This window comes from Phocoena phocoena, chromosome 7 (assembly GCF_963924675.1).
Source record: "Phocoena phocoena chromosome 7, mPhoPho1.1, whole genome shotgun sequence".
In the NCBI taxonomy this organism is placed as follows: Eukaryota; Metazoa; Chordata; class Mammalia; order Artiodactyla; family Phocoenidae; genus Phocoena; species Phocoena phocoena.
This window is the reverse complement of record NC_089225.1, coordinates 53,578,068-53,602,276: the sequence shown is the minus strand read 5'-3', so window position 1 is coordinate 53,602,276 and position 24,209 is coordinate 53,578,068. Positions and strand designations below refer to the sequence as shown.

Genomic DNA, 24,209 nt, shown 5'->3' with positions numbered 1-24,209 from the left:
ATAATCAAACCATCTTACATATTATGGAATGTATTTGGAAACAGAGAAGATTGGAAAAAGGAAAAGAATTTTGTACTTACTTTTCTGACATAATTTTTTTGCCAAATGGTAGTCTTGGCCCATTTCTGATCTCAGGAACTGGAAAACATTCAGAAATTCTTCAGCTACGTAGTTTCACAGAGAATTTAAATGTCAATTATAAACTCCCTAGAAAATTTTCCATTAATGATTAACTATTTTGCTTTTAACTTTTACTTGTTTTTCCAGGGCTGAGTCTGTAATCAGTCAGTTAATGAGGACTATATAAGGACTATTTAAGGCCACACAGAATAAGTATGATACCTCTGCTTTGCTGCAGCCACACCGTGTACACACTACTGAACAATTTGAGAATATGTAGGTTGATTCAACTGGCATAGACTCTGAAGACTTTAATCACTTTAATGTCCCTTTGGTTCAGATACAGCTTTTATTTGTGAACTTAATCCATAATTACATGACAATACTTAGTAAAAATATAGATTTACAATTATGTATATTCAATATTTTCCAGTATTGATTGCCCTTATACCATCTAGTTTTGCTTCTACTATTTTTATTGTCGTTTTTTTACTACAAAGTAATATTTGTATGCATATTTGTATGTATATTTTTGTAGGTAGGAAATTTAAATGCTAAATAAACACATTCTGTCCCCAATTTAATAGCATTAAATAGCATTTTTACCATTTAGAGATGTTTATTTTTAACATCTCCATGAACATCATTTTAGTATTTTTTCCATAAATGAACACATATATATTTACAAAAACTAGGATTATTCAGTAACTTTTAAAAAATACACCACATATCATGGTCATTTTCTCCCCATGGAATTAAATATTCTTGTTTATTTTTTTTACTTACTTAGGCTCCACAATTTACTGATCTTCTATTATTAGTTATTTAGACACCTTCCATTAAAAAAAGAAGCCTACACTTAGATAATTATTCTTGCTTGTGTGTCACATATTCTGAACCATTTGCAGGTATACTAGGTTTACTCTGCAAGAGATAGGGACATGAAGTAATATTAAAGAGTCTTTGGCTGGTATTGATCTGCATATGAGTATCAAGAAACTGAGGCTGGAGAAAGAATCACTAGAATGAGCAGATGGAATACTCACTGGACCTCACACAGGGCTGAGAAGAACTCATGTTCTCTCCAGCCAGAGTGGAAGGTCCTCTTAATACAGAGAACACTGGGAAGAGTCCTCATAAGGGGACTTAAGGGGCCTTAGTAGTGTCCATACACTATAAAGGTTGCCCTGGATCTTCCCAACAGAGTTAAAAACCAAAACTCAAAAGGAGAAACCTATTTCCAAGTAACTCAACTGTCCCAGATCAAAGTCCAACAACAAAAGTTTGTATCCAAGAGCATAAAATTTACAACATCTAGGATTTGGTAAAAAATTACCAGGCATGCAAAGATGCAGGAAAATATGAGCTATAAGCAGGAGAAAACTTAATCAACAGAAACTGACCTAGAGTTGACAGAGGTGATAGCATAGCAGAGAAACATGTTAAAATAGCCATTATAAATATATGCCATATGCTCAAAAGTAGAGAAAATCTGAACATGATGAAGTGAGAAATGATGGTTACAAAAATATTTAAAGAAAGCTTCTAGAGATGATAAACAGGATACGTAAAATGAATATATATATATATATATATATATGCATATATATGGGGCTAGGGAGGGAGAGGGAGAGAAGGAGGGAAATGGACTTAACAGCAGATTATAACTGCAAAGAAAAGATCATGAACTTGAACACAGAGCATTAGAAATTTCTAAAATAAAATACATAGAGGGACTTCCCTGGTGGTCCAGTGGTAAAGAATCTGCCTTCCAATGTAGGGGACATGGGTTCAATCCCTGGTTAGGGAACTATGATCCCACATAGTTGCTGTGGGGCAACTAAGCCTGCACACCACAATTAGAGAGCCCATGTGCCACAACTAAGACCCAGTGTAGCCAAAAATAAATAAATATTTTTTTAAATATATAGAAAAAAACATGAAAAAAAGGGAACATCAGTGACTTTTGGGATGATATTGGGTGGTCTGACATATGTACAATTGTAGCCCAGATGAAGAGAGGGAGGGCAGAGATCAGAAAAAAAATTTGAAGACTTAATAACTGAACATTTTCCAAACCTGGTGAAAACTATAAACTCATAGGTCCAAGAATCTCAATGAACAGAAGAAATAGGTCACATCAAGGCATATCATAATCAAATTGCCAAAAATAATACATATGAAGAAAATTTGAAAGATGGTAAAAAAGACATATACATGTAAATAAAAATAACAGCAGACATCCTGTCTAAAGCTATGCAAAATGTGTGAGAGTGGAGCAACCTTTCAAAGTACTGAAAGAAACCTGGCCCCCCACCCTAGAATCTCCAGCTATCAAATCCTTTAAAAATAAAGGTGAAATTAAGACTTCAGACAAACAAAAGCCGAGAGAATTCATTTCCAGCAGAACTGCATTATAAGAAATAGTAAGGGAAGCTTTTCAGGTAAAAGGAAAATAATATCAGGTAGAAATGTGGATCTACACAGAGCTATGAAGAACTCCACGAATGCCTTCCAAGAAAAGATATTTTCCATTAAAAAAATCTCTTAAAAGATAGCTAACCATCTAAAACAAAAAGAACAATGTATTATGGGGCTTATAACACATGTACAAGTAAAACATATGACAACAAAAATACAAAGGATGAGAAGGCGGAAATGAAAATGTACTGTTATGAAGTTCTTATGATATACATGAAGTTGTGTAATATTAATTAAAGGTAGACTGTGACACCACAACAAGTGAGGTAAAACTGTTTTGTTCTCCATAGAATTATCAGTAAAACGTTTATGTACAATTTTCACATGTGACGTTTCAGGCTTCAATGCCTTTGCCAATGCTGTTTCCTATGCCAGGAACACCTCCTTGATGTTTACCAGATGAATTCCTACATGTCCCTCTTCAAGTTTCTAAGATTCCATTCATGTCTCTTCCTCTAAAAATCCTTCCTTTACCCATTTCTCCTGCTTCTTTTCTCAATTAGTCACTTAATCCTCCCAGTTCCCAGAGAACTTTACAAACACCTCTACTAGCACATATTTCCTTTTATTATAAATTGCATTATATACATAATATGTGCCTGTTAGTTCTCAAGGGTAAGGTCATGTCTTTCTTATTTATCTCTAAATATCCCAAGTAACTAGCATGGTACCCAGTAAGTAAAAAGTTTTCCTTAAAGTAGTCCTTGAAGAGTCTTATGCCCAAACTTCTCTTATTCCTGCTTCTGCCTTTACCAGAATACTTTGAGTCACTTCTAGAATCTTCTCTCACCTCTACCCTGGTGAAAGTAGTAAGAAAGATGAGTAACGAGGTAAGCATCTGAGTGTGGGCAAGGATATTTTGACCATTTTTTTTAGTCTGCAAGACTATATACTATTCAGCTACTTTAATATTTTTAAGTTTCTTGAGTTATAACATACGAGTAAAACTTACTTCTGTCATTAACTCTAATGGGGCATGAGTATCCTTATTAGGGTTACTGTCTTCCTCATTATCTTCATCATTGGTATCATCCTCACCATCATCATCTGCTGATTCAGACAACTTATCATCAGTATCCTCAGGGGAACATTCATTATTTTTCTTCTGCTCTGTAATGACTACATTTTTGCTCATTTCACCTAGAAAAGAATACAAATAATTTAATCAATAAATATTGAAACGTATTCAAAAATTTTAAATGGTCACTTCTAAATTATAATGTAGCAAGTGTACATACATGTTCACTACATGTCCTCCTGTTCTGGATTTTTTTTCATGACTAAACAGCACTGCAATAAATTTACCTGATTTCTATTTCCAAAAAAGGTAATAAAACTGCTAACCGATAATCCTGAGCTGATGTTAGTGTTGTTTGGTGCTTGAAATTGTAATAAATGGAAAACGGTTTTGTTTATAAAGAATATAATAACTTCCAGAAAAAAAGAAATTAATGCTATTCTATCCACAGAAATACTTTTCTTAACTTTTTCTTATAGGAATGTAAATGCAAAATAAAGAGCTTGGAAAGTAAAAGTAAGATATAGAGGTTGAAAAGTAATTCTTCTTAGGCAAGTAGTCACTGCTTGGATACTTGAGAATAAAGTTCTCTCTCTCTCTGTATACACACACACACACACACACACACACACACACACACACACACACAAATTAGGAAGAGATACATGTGAAGTATTCCAGATATAACCAGAAGTTATATAACATTATTAATGATTTTTCTTAATGTCGTCACAGTACCTATGACCAAACATAGATGACTGAAAAATAAAAAGTGAGCACTACTCTGACTACCCATTCAGTGCCCAGCGCTATGCTGAGCCCTAGGAACACAAAAATGAACAGTCGCTGACCTCAGGGTGCTCACACTCTAACTGGGGAGTCGGAGACATAATGGATAATTATAAAACAGTACGGCAGTAAGTGATAAAGATGTGTACTAGGTACATGGGAGACCAAAGGAGAGCCCCATCCTGGTCTGAGTGGATCAGTTTTTCCAAGGAGAGGGGACAGCACGAACCAGTGAAAAAAGAATGTGTGTGGAGCTACAAGCACTTCGTTGTTGCGTATGGGTCAAAATTGAGGCTGAAATGGTGACAGATGTAGTCAGAGGGGTACAAGCTGCATCATGGAGTCTTGTGGGCCTTGGAGTTAGAACTTTATCCTAAGAATAAAGGATTTAAAAGTAGGGAAACAAAGTAGTTATGAAAGATTTAAGTAGGGAAACAAGTATGATCAATTCTGAATTTCTGAAGGAATACCTGGATACCAGGGTGGAAAATGTATTTGAAGGCAGACAGAAAAAAAAAAAAAAAAAAGAGCAGGGAGAGAGGTGGTTAGAGGTGTCTTTAAAAAGTCCAGGTGAAGGAGATGGATGACAGGGCATTGTTAAAATAGGGATTGAGAGGAGGAGATATATTAGAGAAATATTTAAGAGGTAAAACCTCCATGGCACAAGCTATTGAAACATTTTCCAAATTTCAGTAATATACTATCTTCATCCATTTTGCCATATGAGAGTACCACTTATACTATTTACTTAATTTTTTTTAATTTACTTTTTTAACTTAGAAATTTTGCCAGATTATAAATATTATCATCCACAAAACTGATGGAGGTACTAATAAAAGATATAATAATCATAGCAAATATTATATGCCATTACTCTTCTGAATACTACATATATTAACTCATTTAATTCTCTCACCATCTCAATGAGGTGTGTCCTATTTTTATCCCATTCATAGATGAAACTGAGAGACAGAAAGGTTAGGTTAAATAACTTGTCCAACTTCACACCACTAATTAAGGTAGATCTGGGAGTCATTTTGGCTCTGGAATCCATATTCTTAACCAGGTCTTATATTATTTTTTTCTAATACACATTAAAATATACTACTATTAAAGTAATTTAAAAAAAATTTACCCTCTGTTTCCTAAAATTATCTCTTTGGGAAACACTACTGAGCTTGCCCAGTTTTTTGGCTCTACAGATGAATTTCACAGTTTCAACCTTAACTTGTGCTACATCATCCCCTTCTTGTAAGACTTTGAGTGTCTGGGAAGTCTTGAGATGTCTTCTTTGATGGGAGTGTGGCCATGAGCTACTCTAAATAGTGTGGAAATACTGGTGTTAGAAAGAAGAAAATGAGGAAATCTAGGAAAGGTTGAGAGAAGACAATGTTAAGAAAAAGCAGGCCAAAAAAAGAAAAAGTTGGGAAAACTCCTCACTCTAAGCAAAAGGTACTATCCTCAAAAGGGATAACAAGTCCTTCCAAGAGTGGGATGCCTGGGCTATTCAGTCTATCTACCTGTTTCCTTTACAGTCTCCATTGGCTCATAACCACTCTAATCTTCCAGTGTTTACCCAGCCTGTTCACCGGCTCATCACACTGGTGTCATCAGGGGTGGTCATAATAGGGAATTAAGAACTTTATGTGATGTCACAGGAACTCATTCAATTCACAAACACTGAGCATCACGAGAGAGGTTTCCTGATGCCTAGATCTAAGATAGTTCTCCCTCTTCCAGGTGCCATTTATTTATATATGGCTGTCTTATTTGTGTTTATTATTAGTGTTTAATAGTTGGCTATCTATGTGAACTCCATAAGGGCAAGGATCTTGGCCATTTGCTAACTATTATATCCACAGCTTCTAAACAAGTGCCTGGCACTAAGTAAACCATTGTTGAATGGGTGGAACTTGTTCATGCTTTCACAGGTATTTCAATTCATTCTAAAATTGAATACCCTATCATTATCATTTTATGTAATGTATACCCATGGATCCCACCTGACTGCATATCAGAATCATCCGGTACCTGAGTCTGAAAAATTACTGATTCCCACAACCCACTCCAGACCTACGAGTTGTCAACATCCTAAAGGTCCTAGAGAAGGAGGGCTGAATTAGAAGCTACGGTTACTCAAATAAAACAAATATTATTACCTGTGCTTTCTTTTAAGAAGGAAGATGACCATATCTTAGACTGTAGATTTGTTTCTATATCTTTATTTTCAATACTCTTTGGAGATACTCACTCTAAATTCTTTAAAGAGACTTCACTTTCAATATTTTTTGAAGAGACTTCCTTACTAAATGTTAAAGTAGATAGTGAAAAAATACTTTTCTAGGTCACAATTCCGTTTAAGGTTCTATATGGGTTCATACACACATTTAATATAAACACACAATATAATACACCAACAATAAATAGCTAAAATGCAATATCTTCTTTGTGGAAAAGCATTAAAAATAAGTTTTACTAATGATTAAAATTCTATTTCTATTGGGCATTTGTCATTGTGTAATGATTCTTAGAATCTTTTCAGAGTTAACATAGAGTATATAAGCAATCCATTACCTGAATGTTCCTGGCATATCATTGTGATATGATGGAATAAAACTATTTAAGGAATACTAGCCTTCAGGTTTTCTTTTTTTCTTTTTTTTTTTTAAGTTTGTAAGTCAGTTCTTACCATTGCTAAATGCTATGCTTGGGACTTCCCTGGTGGCACAGTGGTTAAGAATCCGCCTGCCAATGCAGGGAACAAGGGTTCGATCCCTCATCTGAAAAGATCCTACATGCTGTGGAGTAACTAAGCCCATGCACCACAACTACTGAGCCCGTGTGCCACAACTATTGAAGCCCGCGTGTCTAGAGCCCGTGCTCCACAACGAGAAGCCACTACAATGAGAAGCCTGTGCACCACAACGAAGAGTAGACCCCCTTGTCACAATTAGAGAAAGCCCACGTGCAGCAACGAAGACCCAACGTAGCCATAAATAAATAAATTTAAATTAAAAAAAATAAATGCTATGCTTATGGAGTCCAACACTAATATTAACCCCTGGTCGTAATACAAAGTAGCCTGCTTTTTCATTAAATGGCTGAGATAAAAATGGGTTAATTTTCTCTTTTAGCCTTCAAACCTGATACCTCTTGTCAACAGATAACACACTGAGACAGAGGAGTCTTGTGTGGTGCACTCTGTTTACAAAGACAGGCACCCATGCTGGTGGAAAAATAACCCCAATTTCGTTTTTTGTATCTCCTTTAATGTGATTCTTTTAATGTGTCTCCTTTACTGAGTTTAAAAAATTCAACGTTTAGTTTTCATGGAAAGATATAAAAAGATGTAAAATGTTATTATTTTTCCCCTAAGTTATAGTAGCTCTGCTTTATCCCTACTGAACTGTGAATCTAGAACATTAGTAGTTAAGTTAGTGATTTGCACAGTGCTTTAGCAAGTATGCTGAACACCTTGTTATATTCTTAATACTATGGGAGGGAATATGAATCTTCACTTCCCCAGTATATGCTGCTAAAGCAAAATCCCACTCTGTTGATGAAAAATACAAAGCAAAGATGATTTACATTTCTACCTCTGCCCTCCTTGATTTTCTAATTGTGAAGGAGAGCATCCAAGAAGAAACCCTACACATGAAAAGTTGAGAAGTCACTTAAGTATCCAGTTTCTAGCATGGTTAGAGTCCTATTATGCCAAAGGTCACCACAAGTAATTACTAGAATTCATACGCTCTAATATCTAATCTAGATAAAAGGAGGACTTCACTGCCTTTTCCCAGCCACGAATTACAGTATTTCATTGAATCTAAGATACCATTTTTTCTTTTTTTTTTTTAATATTGAACTATAGTTGATTTACAATGTTGTGTTAGTTTCAGGTGTACAGCAAAGTGATTCAGATACATATATATACACACACACATATATATGTATCTTTTTCAGATTCTTTTCCTTTATAGGTTATTATAAGATATTGAATATAGTTCCCTGCGCTATACAGTAGGACCTTGTTGTTTATCTATTTTATATATAGTAGTGTGTATCTGTTAATTCCATATTCCTAATTTATCCCTCCCCACTTTTCCCCTTTGGTGATCATAAATTTGTCTTCTAGGCTTGTGAGTCTGTCGCTGTTTTGTAAATAAGTTTATTTGTATTATTTTTTAGATTCCACATATAAGTGATGTCATATAATATTTGTCTTTCTCTGTCTGACTTACTTCACTTAGTATGATAATCTCTAGGTCCATCCAAAGATATCACCTATTTATTATAAGACATTTGTCACCTATTTATTATAAGACATACTGACATATTATATTACACATTATAAGACATATTATAAGACATTAAGAAAGAAAAAGCATTGTCAAGTAGAAATGTTAAAATATGCATGCTTCAGAATCTATGAAATATGGTACTGATATATTCACTAAGTTATATCCCTAAAGAAGGGAATTTAACTAGTCTAGTTCTGGATATTTGAATAATTTGAAATGCCTTTAATAATCTTAATGTCCTAACATGGAGGAAGCCAACATACTCAATGACCTGAAGATAAATAGGATATTACTATTTGAGAAGCAGTGAACATGCCATAAAAATACATATGAGAAGTGACCAAATCATCATTTCAACAGTAAAATGTTTAACAGTAAAATTCCTTTTCTGCTCACTTTCTGATATAAAGTCTGTCTTTTATACAGTCTCAAAGAAGCAGAGGACCAAACTCCAACCTGCTCTTCAAGTATCATCTGTTGACTTCATTTGAGAAAGTGACATTACTTATAACAATGCTTCTAACCATTTAACAAAAATAGACGACCAGCATACTCTAAAATATATTTTCTTTAAATACAACTACAATTGAGGAAAAATTCAAATTTTTACTTTGGAAGATGGGAAGTATTTACTTTAGTATCTACTAAGGTTAGAGAGTTAGTCAAGTTAGATATCCCACTGGAACATATTTACACCAGAGGGTGGATAACCTCGGTTTTAGAATTAATTAGTATGTTAAGCACACTAGGCATATTTATGAAATGTCCCCAAATTTCTATTGGAATTAATAATTTTTTAAAGTTTACATTTTAAACTTTGTTTTAAAATGATTTACATTTATCAAACATGAGGGACTTCCCTGGCAGTCCAGTGGTTAAGACTCTGCACTTCCACTGCAGGGGACACGGGTTCGATCCCTGGTCAGGGAACTAAGATCCCTCATGCCGCGAGGCGCGGTCAAAACAAAAACAAAAACAAAAACCCAAAAAAACCATGAGCCTAAAAACAAAATTAATTAAAACTTACTTTTCTGAGACTGTCTTCGCTACATTTAGAGAGACCTGTGTTGGTGAGGTATAAAGTTTGCTTGCCAGTGTTGGTCTGCATCTAAAGAGGCATTTACTTAAAGTGTAAAAACGGGAGTAAAAAATAATGTGTCATACATTTTAGAAAAGATAAAATATACGATTATGGAATAACCGATAGATGCAATTTTTTCAAACTCCAAGAGTTGAGTGCTGTGGGTTTGCTTTACCCATTTTCCCCTCACATCTTTATGTGTACTTGAAAGCCTGACGAAAAACCAACAGATCAAAGGTCCAAGATCTATAACACTTTGTCCAGCATTAAAGACATACTTTACTTTTACTGCTGAAAATAGTTTGTTAATTAAGTGCCATTTTCTGGGTAGACAAAATCTTTGACAGAGAGGATCCATGAGGAAAAACGGAAATGAATTATTTGGGCTTTGTGTACAGAGAAGTTTGAAACTCCTGGTTTATAAAGTTCACACACTCCTTGTGGCTCGGATTAGAATGAAGAATCAATCAGAAGATTAAAGCAAAGAACTGGTGGGGAAAGAAAATTTCTAGTTTTCCCTAATCCAACCTGGATAGGACCTTTTGGGAAATTCCCCTTGCCTGTCAGACTATGGAGCCGGAAGCGGGGTGGAGAGTGGAATGTAAAGCTATACTGAGAAAATCCATCAGCTCTGTAGGTCAGTCACACTGTTCCTCAAAGGTCCCCCATGATTTTCTGTTTTCCTACTTGATCTTTCTTTTTTCCAGGACTGGATCTGTTTACCTTCACCTCTGGGTGGAGTACCTGAGGTAACAAAGCCATGCACCTGCGAAGCTTACTGGCTACCTACCTATCCCTCTGTCCCTCACTCCAAACAACAACCAAACCAAACCCAAACCTAAACTCTTCTCTGCAAGTGAAGGGAACATGATCATACTGCCCTTGCAAAAAGCAGTTTCATAAACAGATGCAATTATTAATGAGGTCAAGAGAACAGGCCGTCACTCTGCTTTTCTATTTCGGCCCAGACTGCATTTGATTTACCCCTGGGTTTTAACTACCTCAGGATGTGGGTTACCCCTTGCTCCAGTTCCAACACTGCTTATCACAGCCTATGAACACTGGGGTTCATAGACATGATAGAATGTATTTTCACTAATGACTACTAATTCCCATTAGTATTACTGAAAGTTACATCCTATTTCCCCTCAAAGACTACTAAAATTTTCTTAGATTTTTAATTTAAAGATATTCAACCATGTAATAGGATATATAATATATAATTACATCCAGATTAATATACTTAATGGGGCATTTAGTTTTTTCTGGTTGTCTGTAACATTTAATCTGAAATAAGCACAGAGTCTCTGTCATTGATCTGTAATACATTACCTTCTCTTTAGTATAAAAATACATCTTTAATATATAATTTACAACAAAAGTCAAGGTGGACCCTAATTTTAATTTTTAGCTTTGACAGTATGAAAATTGAAATATATGTTGCATAAGGTATAATTTTTCCCAGCCAATAATATTCAGAATAATTCAAAATAGTATCAATTTGAATAGAATCCCACTAGAATGGCACCTGCCAATTTATCAATAATTGATCCCTATGAATGTGTTTTACAATCAACTTTCAAAGTGTAATTTTTCATGGAATAAATAATTGAATTTTTTTTCAGGGGAGAGGAGATGATCGTATCAGGAAGGGCTCTGATGAATTATCAGAATCAGTGCCTTGAACAAAGCAGGTACTTAATATTTAGCTACCAAATTGAAACTGGACTATGATTCTTTTTTTAATATCAATCTCTTCAACTAGTTAGGGTGATTATTTTCCTAATTTAGTAGTAATGGTTCTTCTCATAGTAAACAAAGAATCTGTTTGATTTTAAGGTAAGTATTCCTTTAAAATGATATTCTCAAAGAAGAGAGCAAGTATCAAAGTGAAACAGGAATGAGCGATGAAAGTTATATAAGTAAAATACAGAATACTTGCTGTTTAAGCATTTAAAAAGTAGGTTTGAATATTATCTATACCCCTACATTTTTATCAAAATTCAGTTTTCATTTTAAATGTCCTCTTATCTAAGTAACAATTGCTTTGACTGAAGCAAAAGCTAAGTGCTAATCCATGCATTTCTGGACTTTCAAATTTAATTGGGTGACAAATGATTGCATTATCTAGTTCTAATTGCTTAAAAGGCATGTGATAGATCAGATGAACAACCAGAGACCTCTTCTTACTCTGACATTGCTCCATTTGGTTCAATCATCACTTTTTCTGAAAGAAAAGAAAAAAAATCAACCCAGTATTTTATCAGTAGTGATGTGCTTAATAGAAATTCCTGACTGGCAAATATTTAGGCATTGTTTGAGTGACAGACAGTATAATAAAGGATTTAATTGCTAAGTCTTTCAACCACACTCAACCATTCCTGTAGACTATCTTCTTAATATTTAGGACAAAAGGGTGGTCAAACTTATTCTTTTTAAGTAATAAATCATTTACCCTTTGGATCAAACACTAGCCATTGGCCATTCTGTCCTTATTTTGGTGCCTAAAAGAGAAGCAGAAATAAACACTAGTATTATCAGTATTATTTTAGTTTGAGGTATTTGAAATAATTTATTCATACCCTTTATATGAACATTTCTATTATCTAGGCTAAAATGTAATTTTATACTAAAGCCAATTGTTCCAAAACTATATAAACTGATGGTAAAATAGAACTAAAGCATTCTAAAAACTAGTTTATATACTATTACCTTTACAGCTTCTGTCTTGTCTAGATGATTCCTGCAAGAAACCAAAATATTTACTTCTTTAAACACTTGTATAAATTTAGAATATAAATAAAATAGAACACAGAACTCAGTCTGTCAGCAGGGTAGTAAGCATGTATTTTGGTTTTGTTTTTAGTATCATTACTTTCATCCTAAGTGAAAAACATCATTCTTCTGGTTTATGAAATGAGATTTTAAAAAAGCCTAGAGAAATTAATGCTTCCCCTTTTCCCCGTTCACCTTGGAGTTTACATAAAAAGAGCTATTGGAAAAATTTTGCATGTTAGAAAAGTGATGTATTAAATTAGCCTCTAGTTCTCTGTTACCTTTTTGGGTTTATGTAACTTGGACCCTAGATCTGGATCCAAATACAATACAGCAGGTTGAGGTGCCCCTTTCCTACTGAGCTGACCCCCAGAAACCATAAGTTCAGTGTGGCGCATGTTTACAACACTGCTTTTCCCTCCCACTTTAACAAAGTAAAACAACACATAAACCAAACTACCTGCCACATTCCAGTTCATCCGTGTTATTAAAAACACCTTTACAGAGTATATATTAGCCAGAACTAGAAGTTTTTCCATGATATTTCAAGATAGTATTTTTAATAAAATATTATTTCAACAAATGCATTTAGAAATTAACCTTTTTCTCCAAAGATGCATTTAAAAATATAATTCTTACCTTATAAGTTCCCTTATGAGTTTATTAATACTTACAATGTTTTCTCTTTGAATGTGTCCCTTTTTAAAGTTAGTCTATATAGACTGATTTTCCTATAACTTAGCCCTTTATATACCTGGATAAATTTTATTCTAATTGTAAAGAGAAAAATCAACTTTTAAGGGTTTTTTTTAATGTATGAGAGATGCCACACTTAAATTTTTCATAAGTAATAATTCACTTGCCTCTCCTCCCCTAACACTTATCCCCATATCACAAGCCAGGCTTTAAAAATTATAAGTAGTAATACCTAGGGATTTCTGGAATATAAAATTCAGGACCAAAACTGTAGACAATAAAAGAGAAGCTTAATTTATTTGCATTAAGTTTTTCTCTTTTTAAATGTGTCTCCCTCACACTGATTTGCACTCTGGAATAAAGCAGTAGTGCACAAACTTTTGCCTTAGGCTTTGTTTTCTGGGGAACCCTGATCAAGCCAGACATTACATATGTATTAATTTGATTATCCCTCTGAGAAGCTCACAGAGAGCTAAAGTCCATCAGAAAAACAAGGCATATTTTTGGGAAAAACAGTTGTAGAAGACCAAACTCTAGGATAAATAAAAGATTTTACTCCTGATTCTCTACAGCAGTGGAGCTCAGAAGCCGAAACAATGCAGTAATGAACCAAATAAGATCTTAACAGAAGAAATCTAAGATGGCCTCTCCTGAGAGGTACTTACATACCACAGATGCCCACATTCTGTGGGTACCCGTATGTCTGGGTCTCCCCTTTATATTTAGAGATTTCCTTTCCGTTCTAGCTCTAGGGTCTTTATGGATTGATACATTCTACCCTTTACCTGGATGAAACATCAGTGCATAAAATTCTCCTCCCATTTTTACCTGGTAAAGAAAAACCTAGGATGAGCAGATCCCAGCCCTTGATGGAAACCCAGTCTCTGCTAGGTCTAGTTTTATCATTACCTAGGAAATGTTCATTTAATCTCCTTTCATAAAATTGAATTCTTTGGGAGCAAGTACGGAGTAATACTCAAGCGCTGGGGCTCTTCAGAAATAAATCCACACACCTAAGGTAAATTAATCTACGACAAAGGAGGCAAGAATATATCATGGAGAAAAGACAGTCTCTTCAGCAAGTGGTGATGGGAAAGCTGGAGAGCTGCATGTAAATCAATGACACTAGAACACTTCCTCACACCATATACAAAAAGAAACTCAAACTGGTTTAAAGACCTAAAGTTAAGACATGACACCAAAAACTCCTGAAAGAGAACATAGGCAAAATATTCTCGGACATAAATCATAGCAGTGTTTTCTAAGGTCAGTCTCCCAAGGCAAAAGAAATAAAAGCAAAAATAAACAAATGGGACCTAATCAAACTTAAAAGCTTTTGCACAGCGAAGGAAATCATAAACAAAACAAAAAGACAACCTACGGAATGGGAGAAAATATTTGCAAACAATGCAACCAACAAGGGATTAATTTCCAAAATATACGACAGCTTGTACAACTCAATATTAAAAAAAACCAAACAACCTGGGAATTCCCTGGTGGTCCAGTGGTTAGGACTCTTCACTCTCACTGCCAAGGGCCTGGTTCAATCCCTGGTTGGGGAACTAAGATCCCGCAATCTGTGAGGCATGGCCCAAAAACAAAAACAAATACAAATACAAAACAACTCAATCCAAAAATGGGCAGAAGACCTAAATAGACATTTCTCCAAAGAAGACATACAGATGGCCAACGGGCACATGAAAAGATGCTCAGCATCACTAATTATTAGAGAAATGCAAATCAAAACCACAATGAGGTATCACCTCACACTGGTCAGAATGGCTATCATGAAAAAGTCTACAAATAATAAATGCTGGAGAGGGTGTGGAGAAAAGGGAACTCTCCTACACTGTTGGTGGGAATGTAAGTTGGTGCAGTCACTATGGAGAACAGTATGGAGGTTCCTTAAAAAAACTATAAATAGAACTACCATATGATCCAGCTAATCCCACTCCTGGGCATATACCCTGAGAAAACTCTAATTCAAAAAAGGTACATGCACCTCAATGTTCATAGCAGCACTATTTACAACAGCCAAGACATGGAAACAGCCTAAATGTCCATCAACAGATGAATGGATAAAAAAGATGTGGTATATATATATTATATATATATGTATATTTACATATAATATATATATAACATAAATATATAATATTCCATCATATATATATGATGGGATACTATTACTCAGCCATAAAAAAGAATGAAATAATGCCATTTGAAGCAACATGGATGGACCTAGAGATTATCATACTAAGTCAGTCAGAGAAAGACAAAACATCATATGATATCACTTATATGTGGAATCTAAAAACATGATATAAATGAACTCATTTACAAAACAGAAACAGACTCACAGATACAGAAAACAAATTTATGGTTATCAAAGGGGAAAGTAGGAAAAGGAATAAATTAGGAGTTTGGGATTAGCAGATACAAACTACTATATATAAAATAGAAAAACAATAAGATCCTACTCTAGAGCATAGGGAACTACATTCAATAACTTGTAATAAGCCATAATGGAAAAGAATATGAAAAAGAATACAAATATGTATGTATGTGCATATACATATATATACACATATATATACATTTGAATCACTTTGCTGTACACCAGAAACTAACACAACATTGTAAATCAACTATATTTCAATTTAAAAAAAAAAAGAAAAGAGCTGTGCTCTTGAGCAAAGACACTGGGTTCACATCCCAGTTCTGCCACTTCCCATGTAAGCTTGGGTAAGTTAATTTCTGTAGGCCTCAGTTCCTCTGTCTGTAAATCAGGGATCACAATGGTGCCAACTTCATTGGATCATTATAAGGATTAAATAGGATGATCTGGGTAAAGAGTTTAGCACAGTGCCCGGCACATAGGAGGGACATGGTAGAAACAGCTTGATGTTTTATCCAAACGAAAAACTGGGACGTTGCCCTATGGGGCTGATTAAGATTGCTTAGGGAAACAAAAAGGAGGCTTTACTGCAATTGAGACAAGCAAACTAGCTCTAAGGACCTTTAATTAATTAATTAATCACATAAGCCCTAAAGTAATGATACTTGCTTAGAAAGATCACTGACTCCAGGGAAAAAGGAGAGTAATTGAGAACACAGGTACAGTTAAAGCAGAGACTGATAACTGGTCAGAAATAGGTATGGCCATTGCACAACTATGTATTTTTCAAATGAGTATTAATAGCAAAAAAATCTCTCTGAAAGGAAATGTTTTCATAAAAGAAACTGATAATATTGGTTGACTGGGGAGGAAATAGAGATAGCTGCAGGACTGGGGTGGGACGGAGTTTTTTTACTTTACGTCCATTGTACCTCTTGAACTTCAAATAAAATAAATGTATTATCTATTTAAAAAATACGATGTAAAATTTGCAATATCGTTTGTATCCACCTCTTACAGGCATGTGAGCTGTTATGTTGGCCTTGTGCTACTTCAATTCTCTTCTCCACCCAGTGGTACCTGTTCAAATTGGAGTCATGGTTTCCAGAAAGAACAGTATGTAAGTGCACACCTTGTAGATTCATAACTACTGATTATGGTTAATGTTAACATCACAACATTCATTTAATCAGCACTTCGACTCTCTACCAAATACACCCTCTGCCTTTTGGAACATGGGCAGACTCTCCTTATGTCTTTCAACAATCCGGGTGGTAATAGGAACAACACAGTTAGGTAACTCCTAATTTTCATGTAGTATTCAATGTCTATTTAAAACAAACGTTTGATGAGCACCTAGTATGTATCAGATATGTCTGTGATAAGCTCTGGGGATACAAGAGAAGCTCAGAATTTTACAGGGGAAACAAAGTACTAACTTCCTATATATATGGGACAGACCAAGTTTCAAAGTAATATACTAAATGCTTCCCTCTAGGGGCTCCAATGTAATTTTCCATACTGCCCAAACAGGATCAGTCAAATCTCTTCTTTTTTTTTTCCGGTACGCGGGCCTCTCACCGTGTGGCCTCTCCCATTGCAGAGCACAGGCTCCGGACGCGCAGGCTCAGTGGCCCTGGCTCAGGGGCCTAGCCGCTCCGCGGCATGTGGGATCTTCCAGGACCGGGGCACGAACCCCTGTCCCCTGCATCAGCAGGCGGACTCTCAACCACTGCGCCGCCAGGGAAGTCCCTCAAATTCCTTCTTTTTTGAGCTCATGGACTGAAGATACCCAAGGAGAGTCAGAAGGCATTGGAGGCAGAATTGGAAAGATAGAGGGAGAGAGTCCAGTCAACAGAACTATCCCTGAACAACCTTCAAGTTCCAGAATCCAGTTCTGAGGCCTATTCTCTGGGTTTGCTATATTCCGCCACGTATTGTAATTTCTACAAATATCCCTAGAATAAGGTATTGTCTGCCTATAGCTCATCCCCCCTTATGTGGTTGACAGATCCAGCCCCCTTGAACACAAGAGCAGTGCTGTCCTAGCACAGACCCATCATGGTAATTCATAAGCTAACACAGTGACTGAACCAAGGATTGAGCCTGTGATCCAAGCTAAGTTCACCACACCTTTTTCTGAGGCTTTTCCAAGTGGAACTGTCACAAAGGTAAGAGAATATGCAGGTAGAGCTTTCAACTGCTACGGTTGTAGGTTTCAGGAAGAAAGTGGCCTGAGTGAAGCAGAATATACAAGAGAATCAGAGATGAGAGATGAAGAGATGAGGTAGAGAGAAGGACAGGGACGGAGGAGAGGTGGAGTGTGTGTGGGGGGCAGAGACAGACACAGACACATTCCTGATGGTATGTGAGTTCCTGTTTCCAGATCAACCTCTGCCTTTACCATTTTATTTCTCTTTTTGCCAAATAAGCTGGAGTTTTGTCATCTGAAACCAAGAGACCTTGACTAATACAGCTCCTACTCCTTGAAACCAAAAGAAGCTAACATACCTGTCATGTAATAAGAGCTACAACACTAGAATTAACATAGACCACAGGAGCACAGAGTGAGAAGTGATCAGTTCTACCTGCAATGGGGCAAGACTGAGTCAGGCTTCACAATGAAGGTGGCATTTATTTAACCAAGTCAAGATCAAGTCAGTAGATGGGAAGAGTACTCCTGCCATGTGTTAGAGAATGGCAGTAGATGTAGCCTCCCCTGGTGGTAAGTCATTCCGCCACTCTGTAGTTATCTGTCTACATATTGCTTATGCGAATCTCCTTGATAGATTCTTTTCCTTTACCTGCTTCTTGTATGTGGGATCAAATTTTAAAAGTTATTGCCATGTGCTAAATATTTTAACCAGTAGGCAATGGAAAGCTAACCAGGCTCTGAATAACAATCATATGATTAGATCTATCTTAGAAAAGAAATTCTGTGGAGGGTAAACCCGAGAGAGAATGGGAGTTGGAGAGACCAGCTAAGAGGCTATTACAACAGCCCAGAGCAGGGGTTGGCAAACTATCACCTATGGGCCAAATATGACTCTCTGCCTACCCTTATAAATGAAACTTATGGGAACACAGGCATGCTCATTTGTTTGTACATTGTCATGGGAGCTTTCAAGCTACAGTGGCAGACTTGAAAAGTTTCGACAAAGACTGTATGACCTGCAAAGCCTAAAATACTTATTATTTGGCCCTTTACAGAAAAAGTCTGTCAAACTCTAGTCTAGGGAAAAATGATGATGCACAAAGCCAGGAAGGTACACTTGGAACAAAAAGAGAGGTGAAACTGAGACTCAGTGGACATAGAAGTGAGGGAGAACAAAAGAGTTTGATGGTTCCAGCTTGGATGACCAGGATAAGGACCAGAAGAGAAGCACACTCTGGGGGATAATGAGTTTGTTTTTGGAAATTCTGAGTTGAAGGTGCCTGGAGGTCAACTGAAATCAAGTGTTCTATTGAAAAGAGAGTTAGAACTCAAGAGAAAAGACGATGTATGGGATAACTGTGAGAAAGTGGGGATGGATGGCATGACCTATGTAGAAGAAAAGGCCAAGCATGGAATCCTGGTAGAGGAAAAGAATCCGTTAAGGAAATGCACATATACAATATGTGCATTTCCTTGCACAGAGAGGTGGAATGAATGCACCACCAGGCCAGAAGTTTCTGGAGAGCAGAAACTGGCTGTTACCCATGAGTGTGGGTGCTACACCACTTTAAAGGTACTCAGCTATTCACTGATTGAATAAAACCATTGGAATGATACAAAGTAATTTAATTGGCTTTAGAATGCTCTTATAATTTTAAAAAAAGGCCCATAGAATTGGGGGGGATAATTCTAAGAAAAGAGCTATGGAAAAGCAGATACAGATTTATTTTAAGAAAAAAAGTACTGAAAGACTTACATAGAAAGATGGGTAGTATTAATCAGAAGATGAGTGTATTTACATATTAGATAAGTATAAAAATGTACACGACAAAATGATTTGAAAAGGCATAATTATGTGATTACGTGTTTGAAAAATTCTGTGTATTATGTAAATAAAAATGTACTTTGGGGTTCAGGTCACAGCAGGGTGGGGGGTCATCATGGGCTCATTTCTAAAAGAAAGGTCTTGCTTCTTAGCTTCTTAGCTGTGTGAGCCTGGACTCTTGGTTGCAAGTTACAGAAACCATGCTCAAGGTAGCTCAGGCACAAAACGGGATGCCCTGGCTCATAGAATCCATGAGTTGAATACCCAAGCTGCATAGAAGTCAGGACACAGTGGCTACAGCTGTGTTCAAGGAGAGGGTGGGGCTTAGGTGGGGACAGGGCTTAGGTGGGGGCTTTCCCTTGTTCACCTCCGCTTCTCCCCACCTGGGTCTCATTCTTCTCTCTCACTGCAGACAGATTTTCCATAAGTAATGCAAAACATGGCTCCCAGCAATTCTTAAGTTTTATGTGATAGGGCTCTAGCTTTTAAGGAAAAATTGCCTCTCTCAAAAACCAAAACCCCAGGGAAGAGGGGTTAGTTAGTTCAGCTAGTTTTTTTGGCTACAAAGAACAGATAAATTCAAGCCATTAAAAAAACCCAAAAAACTCTAGTACCTAATCCACTCCATGTCACACAAACTGGTGCTCAATAAATACCTGTTAAATGAATGGAACAGGAAGGAAGGCAACAAGAAAGCAAAGGGAAAAGTACACATTAAACTAGAGTTTTGCTGTCCAACATGGTAGCCACACGCCATGTGTGGCAATTGAGCACTTGAAACATGATTAGTTCAATTTGAGATATGCACACCAGATTATAAAGACTTGGTACCAAAAACAGAATGTAAAACATCTCATATTCCCACTCTTCAGGTAAGTGTTCACTAACCAGCACCCAATAGGGCCAAATAGGTTTTATTTGGATTCTATAAAGCTTCAGAAAACTGATTTATAAAATGAGTTACCAATATTTAAAATTCAGATTTCACAAAATTCTCATTTTAGGTTTCTCTTATAACACTGAACGATATATTTTTTCATCCCACATGTGCAATTATTTTATCCTTTTGTGCTATTTGTTTTTATAAGCTACTTTTTATTCTAATAGGCAAAGAATGATTTAATAAGTAGGCAGCTACATGCTCAGGCCCTGAAATTGTGGTGAGGAGAGACAGAGATGATTAAGCACCATCCTCCATCCTAGAGGAGCTTAGTGGGGAAACATAATAGGACAGGCAGAGGGCAATACTTCATTGTATAGTCTCAAATGTGTATAAAATGGTTTCAGTGATCATCTATCAGTTACATTCATAATTAAAAATGACTATCTGTAAATTTTATATATTTCCTTTACAGCAGAATATAGTGTAAGGAGCTCAGACTCTGGAGTCTGACTGCCTATGTTCAAATCCCAGCAAACTGTGTGATCTTGAGCAAGTTCCTTAATCCCTCTATGATTCACTTTCCTAAAGTGTAAAATGAGGATAAAAATACTGATAGGGACAGAGTGATTAAATAGGGACAGAGTGATTAAATAGTTAATCCTCCTAGGGGACTGCAAGTAAAGAAAAAAGTATGCGAGACCCCTGTAAGTTAATGATCACTCAAGAAGGCAGGTTTGCTTAACAACAAAACCATGCGACAGAAGCCTGAGACAAGCCCCAAAACAATAAAACAATAGTGGAATGAGACCCACATCCTGCCCAGTGAGCTCAGTAAGTTAATGATTCTTAGGACACACTCTTCTGCGTGCATAAAGAACAAACATATAAGGAAAAGGTGACATTATACTGAAACTTGAGATGATTTACCATATTTTAGTATATGTTACCACCTTTTTGTTCATTTCCATTGCACCATGAGAGTCTCAGTTTGACCATGCAGGGATAAGAAAACTCCCCAGCCCAAAATGGAGGAGGAACTGATGATGGAAGCATAATGCCTACTCAAGAATGAGGAAGAAGGGGGGCTCCCCCTTCCCCACTTTTCCTTTGATTACAAAACTGTAGCTCACTTAGTTCTGGGCACAGCACCCTCTCGCCTGCCCTCCTGTAAGCCTCACGGGCGTCCTGTTCTAATAAATCACTTCTTATCTATCACTTTGCCTCTCGCTAAATTCTTTCTTCATGGAGACAAAGCGCCAGAGCTCCTTGGAGCCCCCCAAACGCCACCTAGTGGTTTCAATACTACCTGCCTTACAGAGTTACTGTGAGGGTTAATATAAATAGCTAATAATAACAGTAGCACCTATCTCCTACTACAATGATAATCACTCCAACTCTTCCTATTCCTATTCCTATTGTTATTATTACCTACAGCCTAGCAAGGACAGTGTGGAAGCTGAACTCTGACTAAGGAAGTCCGTTCTAAGTGCATAATTGGGCCTGGCTTGGGCAATGAAGGGGGAGAAAACATTGAAGACTGAGCTCAAATGGTGGTGCTGAATGTGTGTGGTGGTGAGGTAGGAAGCTCTGGAATTCTGGAGTGGCGCAGTGGAATCCTACAAAGGTGTTCAGCTTGGGTAAACTCTTAACACTTAAAGAGCAGTGTGCTATTGTTTTCCTGAGATTTAAAAAAACAAAACTTCAACTAGAAAAAAAAATTTAACAAGGTGGACTTGGTGATCATTGTACTTGGTTTTTAGGAGAATAAAACAAATCAAAAGACACTTTCAGTGTCTTTTTCAGATTTATTTTTAAAAAGCAACTTCCAGGGTCTCTTGGGGGTCATAACAGATTCCTCCAATTCACCTATGCCCTCTGGGAAGTCAGACGATAAATTTATAGTGATGCTATGTGTTAACTAAAATGCTATAGGGGCACTGTGTAGAGTAGTTTGAGTAGTCAAAAGACCCCAGGATCTTGATTTTAGAAATCTCAAGTCAATTTCGTTATCTCACAGAAGGCTGAGACTAGACCTTAGAAGTGATCCGCTGTCCAAGCCCCTCATTTTACAGAAGATGAAAACAAGGCCCGGGGAGGTTAAATGATTTGTTCAAATTCCACAGAAATTTTTTATGGCAAGTCGACTAGGGAGTAATGACGTGTTAACTACAGCCAGCTGAGTGCTCGCTCCTATTGGCCATTAAGAAGTTTCAAAAAAAAAAAGTAAGAAAAGGGGGGTGGTGGTGCCTGCGGACAGAGGGAAGTAGCCGGAAGCCCTTGGATGGAAGAACGTGGCTATTTTCATTGTTTTTTTGGGGGGGGGGGTGTAGGAGTTGGCGCGTGCGACTCGGCAGGTCAGAGAATGGTGGTGTAGACACCTCTGTCAAAACTGCCCAGTTATCACACCCATCCAAACACAAATATCCCTTTCTCAGTGCCCGACTGCAGCCAGAGGAGGAAGCCAATTACGAGCTGCACCTCCGGCCGCGCGGAACCTACCTCGTCGCGCGCTGCCTCGGCTGCGTTGGGGCGCCAGAACCTGAACCTGGAGTAGGCAGAGAAGTTTGCGAGCTCAGGCGCCGGGCTTGGGGGAGTCCGAGGTGAGGACTGGGTCAGGCTGCTCTCTGGGATGGTGAGAGGGCGACCGTGGTCGAATAGGCGCCTGTTACTCGCCTTTGGCCCTCTCACGCCGACCAGCTTTTAAGGTTTGACACAGAAAGCTAGCCCAGCTCCTGGTCGGCTTGGTGTTGGGAGCTAGGAGCCATAGGCGCCGCGTCGCCATGGAGACGAGACTGCGCGCGCCAAGAGACTAGGAAGCTGCGTAGGGGCGAGGGGGAAGGGGCGGGGCGAGCCTGGGGCAGGGCTGAGGGGGCGGGGCAGGGCTGAGGGGCGGGGCAGGGCTGAGGGGCGGGGCAGGGCGGGGGCGGAGCATGATCCGGGAGTCTAGGAAGGTACGCCCCCAGAGACCCGTGGCCAATAGAGGTCGGCGGTTGGAGTCCTACCGTGCAGAGAATTGACTGCATACACCGTCGGACACACTCACTTGAGAGTGCGCATGTGCACCAGTTACTCTGAAAAGGGCAGAATGGAGGGGGATTGGAATTTCGTTGTGCATACCTGATCTTATTCATGGCGGGGAGAGGGGAAAAGGCAGGGCGGATTCGTTGGTGTTTTAAACCTAACCTATGGAGTAAAAGATGTCTTGAGTTGGGAGAGAGGGTTGTCCGTGGATGTGGATGAGCCGATGTCCCCTGCAGGACTTGTTCCACCTTAGGTCGCCCTGAAAAGATTATGGGTTTCCTGGAGGGCTCTGGACGTGTTTCCCCACAGATGAGATTCAAATGATTAGAACCAGGGACCTTCCTCTCCCACTAGCGGGGGATATGAAATTGACATTGGCCAATGGAAGGTTTTACTGCTTAAATAAGTGGTTTGGTCACAGAAGAGGGTGGAGAGCATTTCTATTAGAAAACTCTAATTGTCCCTCAAGCTTGGCTTCTAGAAAGGAATTGGTTTTCTCCATTTTGGATGCAGGGAGTCACCAGGGTCGATTTGTTGCTAGGCACCGTGTTTTGAAGGAAGCCCACTTTCTGGAATCAAATCTGGATGCGAATTTCACTAAATAGCTATATGAGGTATAATCGCTCTTTAACCTCTTAGGTGCCCTCTGGGAATATGAACTTTGGT

General features: G+C 37.6%; 1 protein-coding gene across 2 annotated transcripts in view; it reads right to left on the bottom strand.

Moving 5' to 3' along the window:
- The window catches only part of ERICH2 (glutamate rich 2), a 30,670-nt gene extending 7,348 nt beyond the window's left edge, over positions 1 to 23,322 (bottom strand). Inside the window, exons 1-4 of one of the 2 annotated variants that reach the window (XM_065880840.1) lie at positions 23,022 to 23,322; positions 12,503 to 12,533; positions 3,554 to 3,741; positions 81 to 138 (exon numbers count right to left, since the gene is read on the bottom strand). In XM_065880840.1, coding sequence (XP_065736912.1) covers positions 81 to 138; positions 3,554 to 3,736 — 241 coding nt within the window. In that variant the 5' untranslated portion in view covers positions 3,737 to 3,741; positions 12,503 to 12,533; positions 23,022 to 23,322. Of the gene's footprint in view, positions 1 to 80; positions 139 to 3,553; positions 3,742 to 5,928; positions 6,023 to 12,502; positions 12,534 to 23,021 lie in introns of those variants that run through there. The other variant, XM_065880839.1, reaches the window with a different exon arrangement.
- Positions 23,323 to 24,209: the final 887 nt, after the last annotated feature.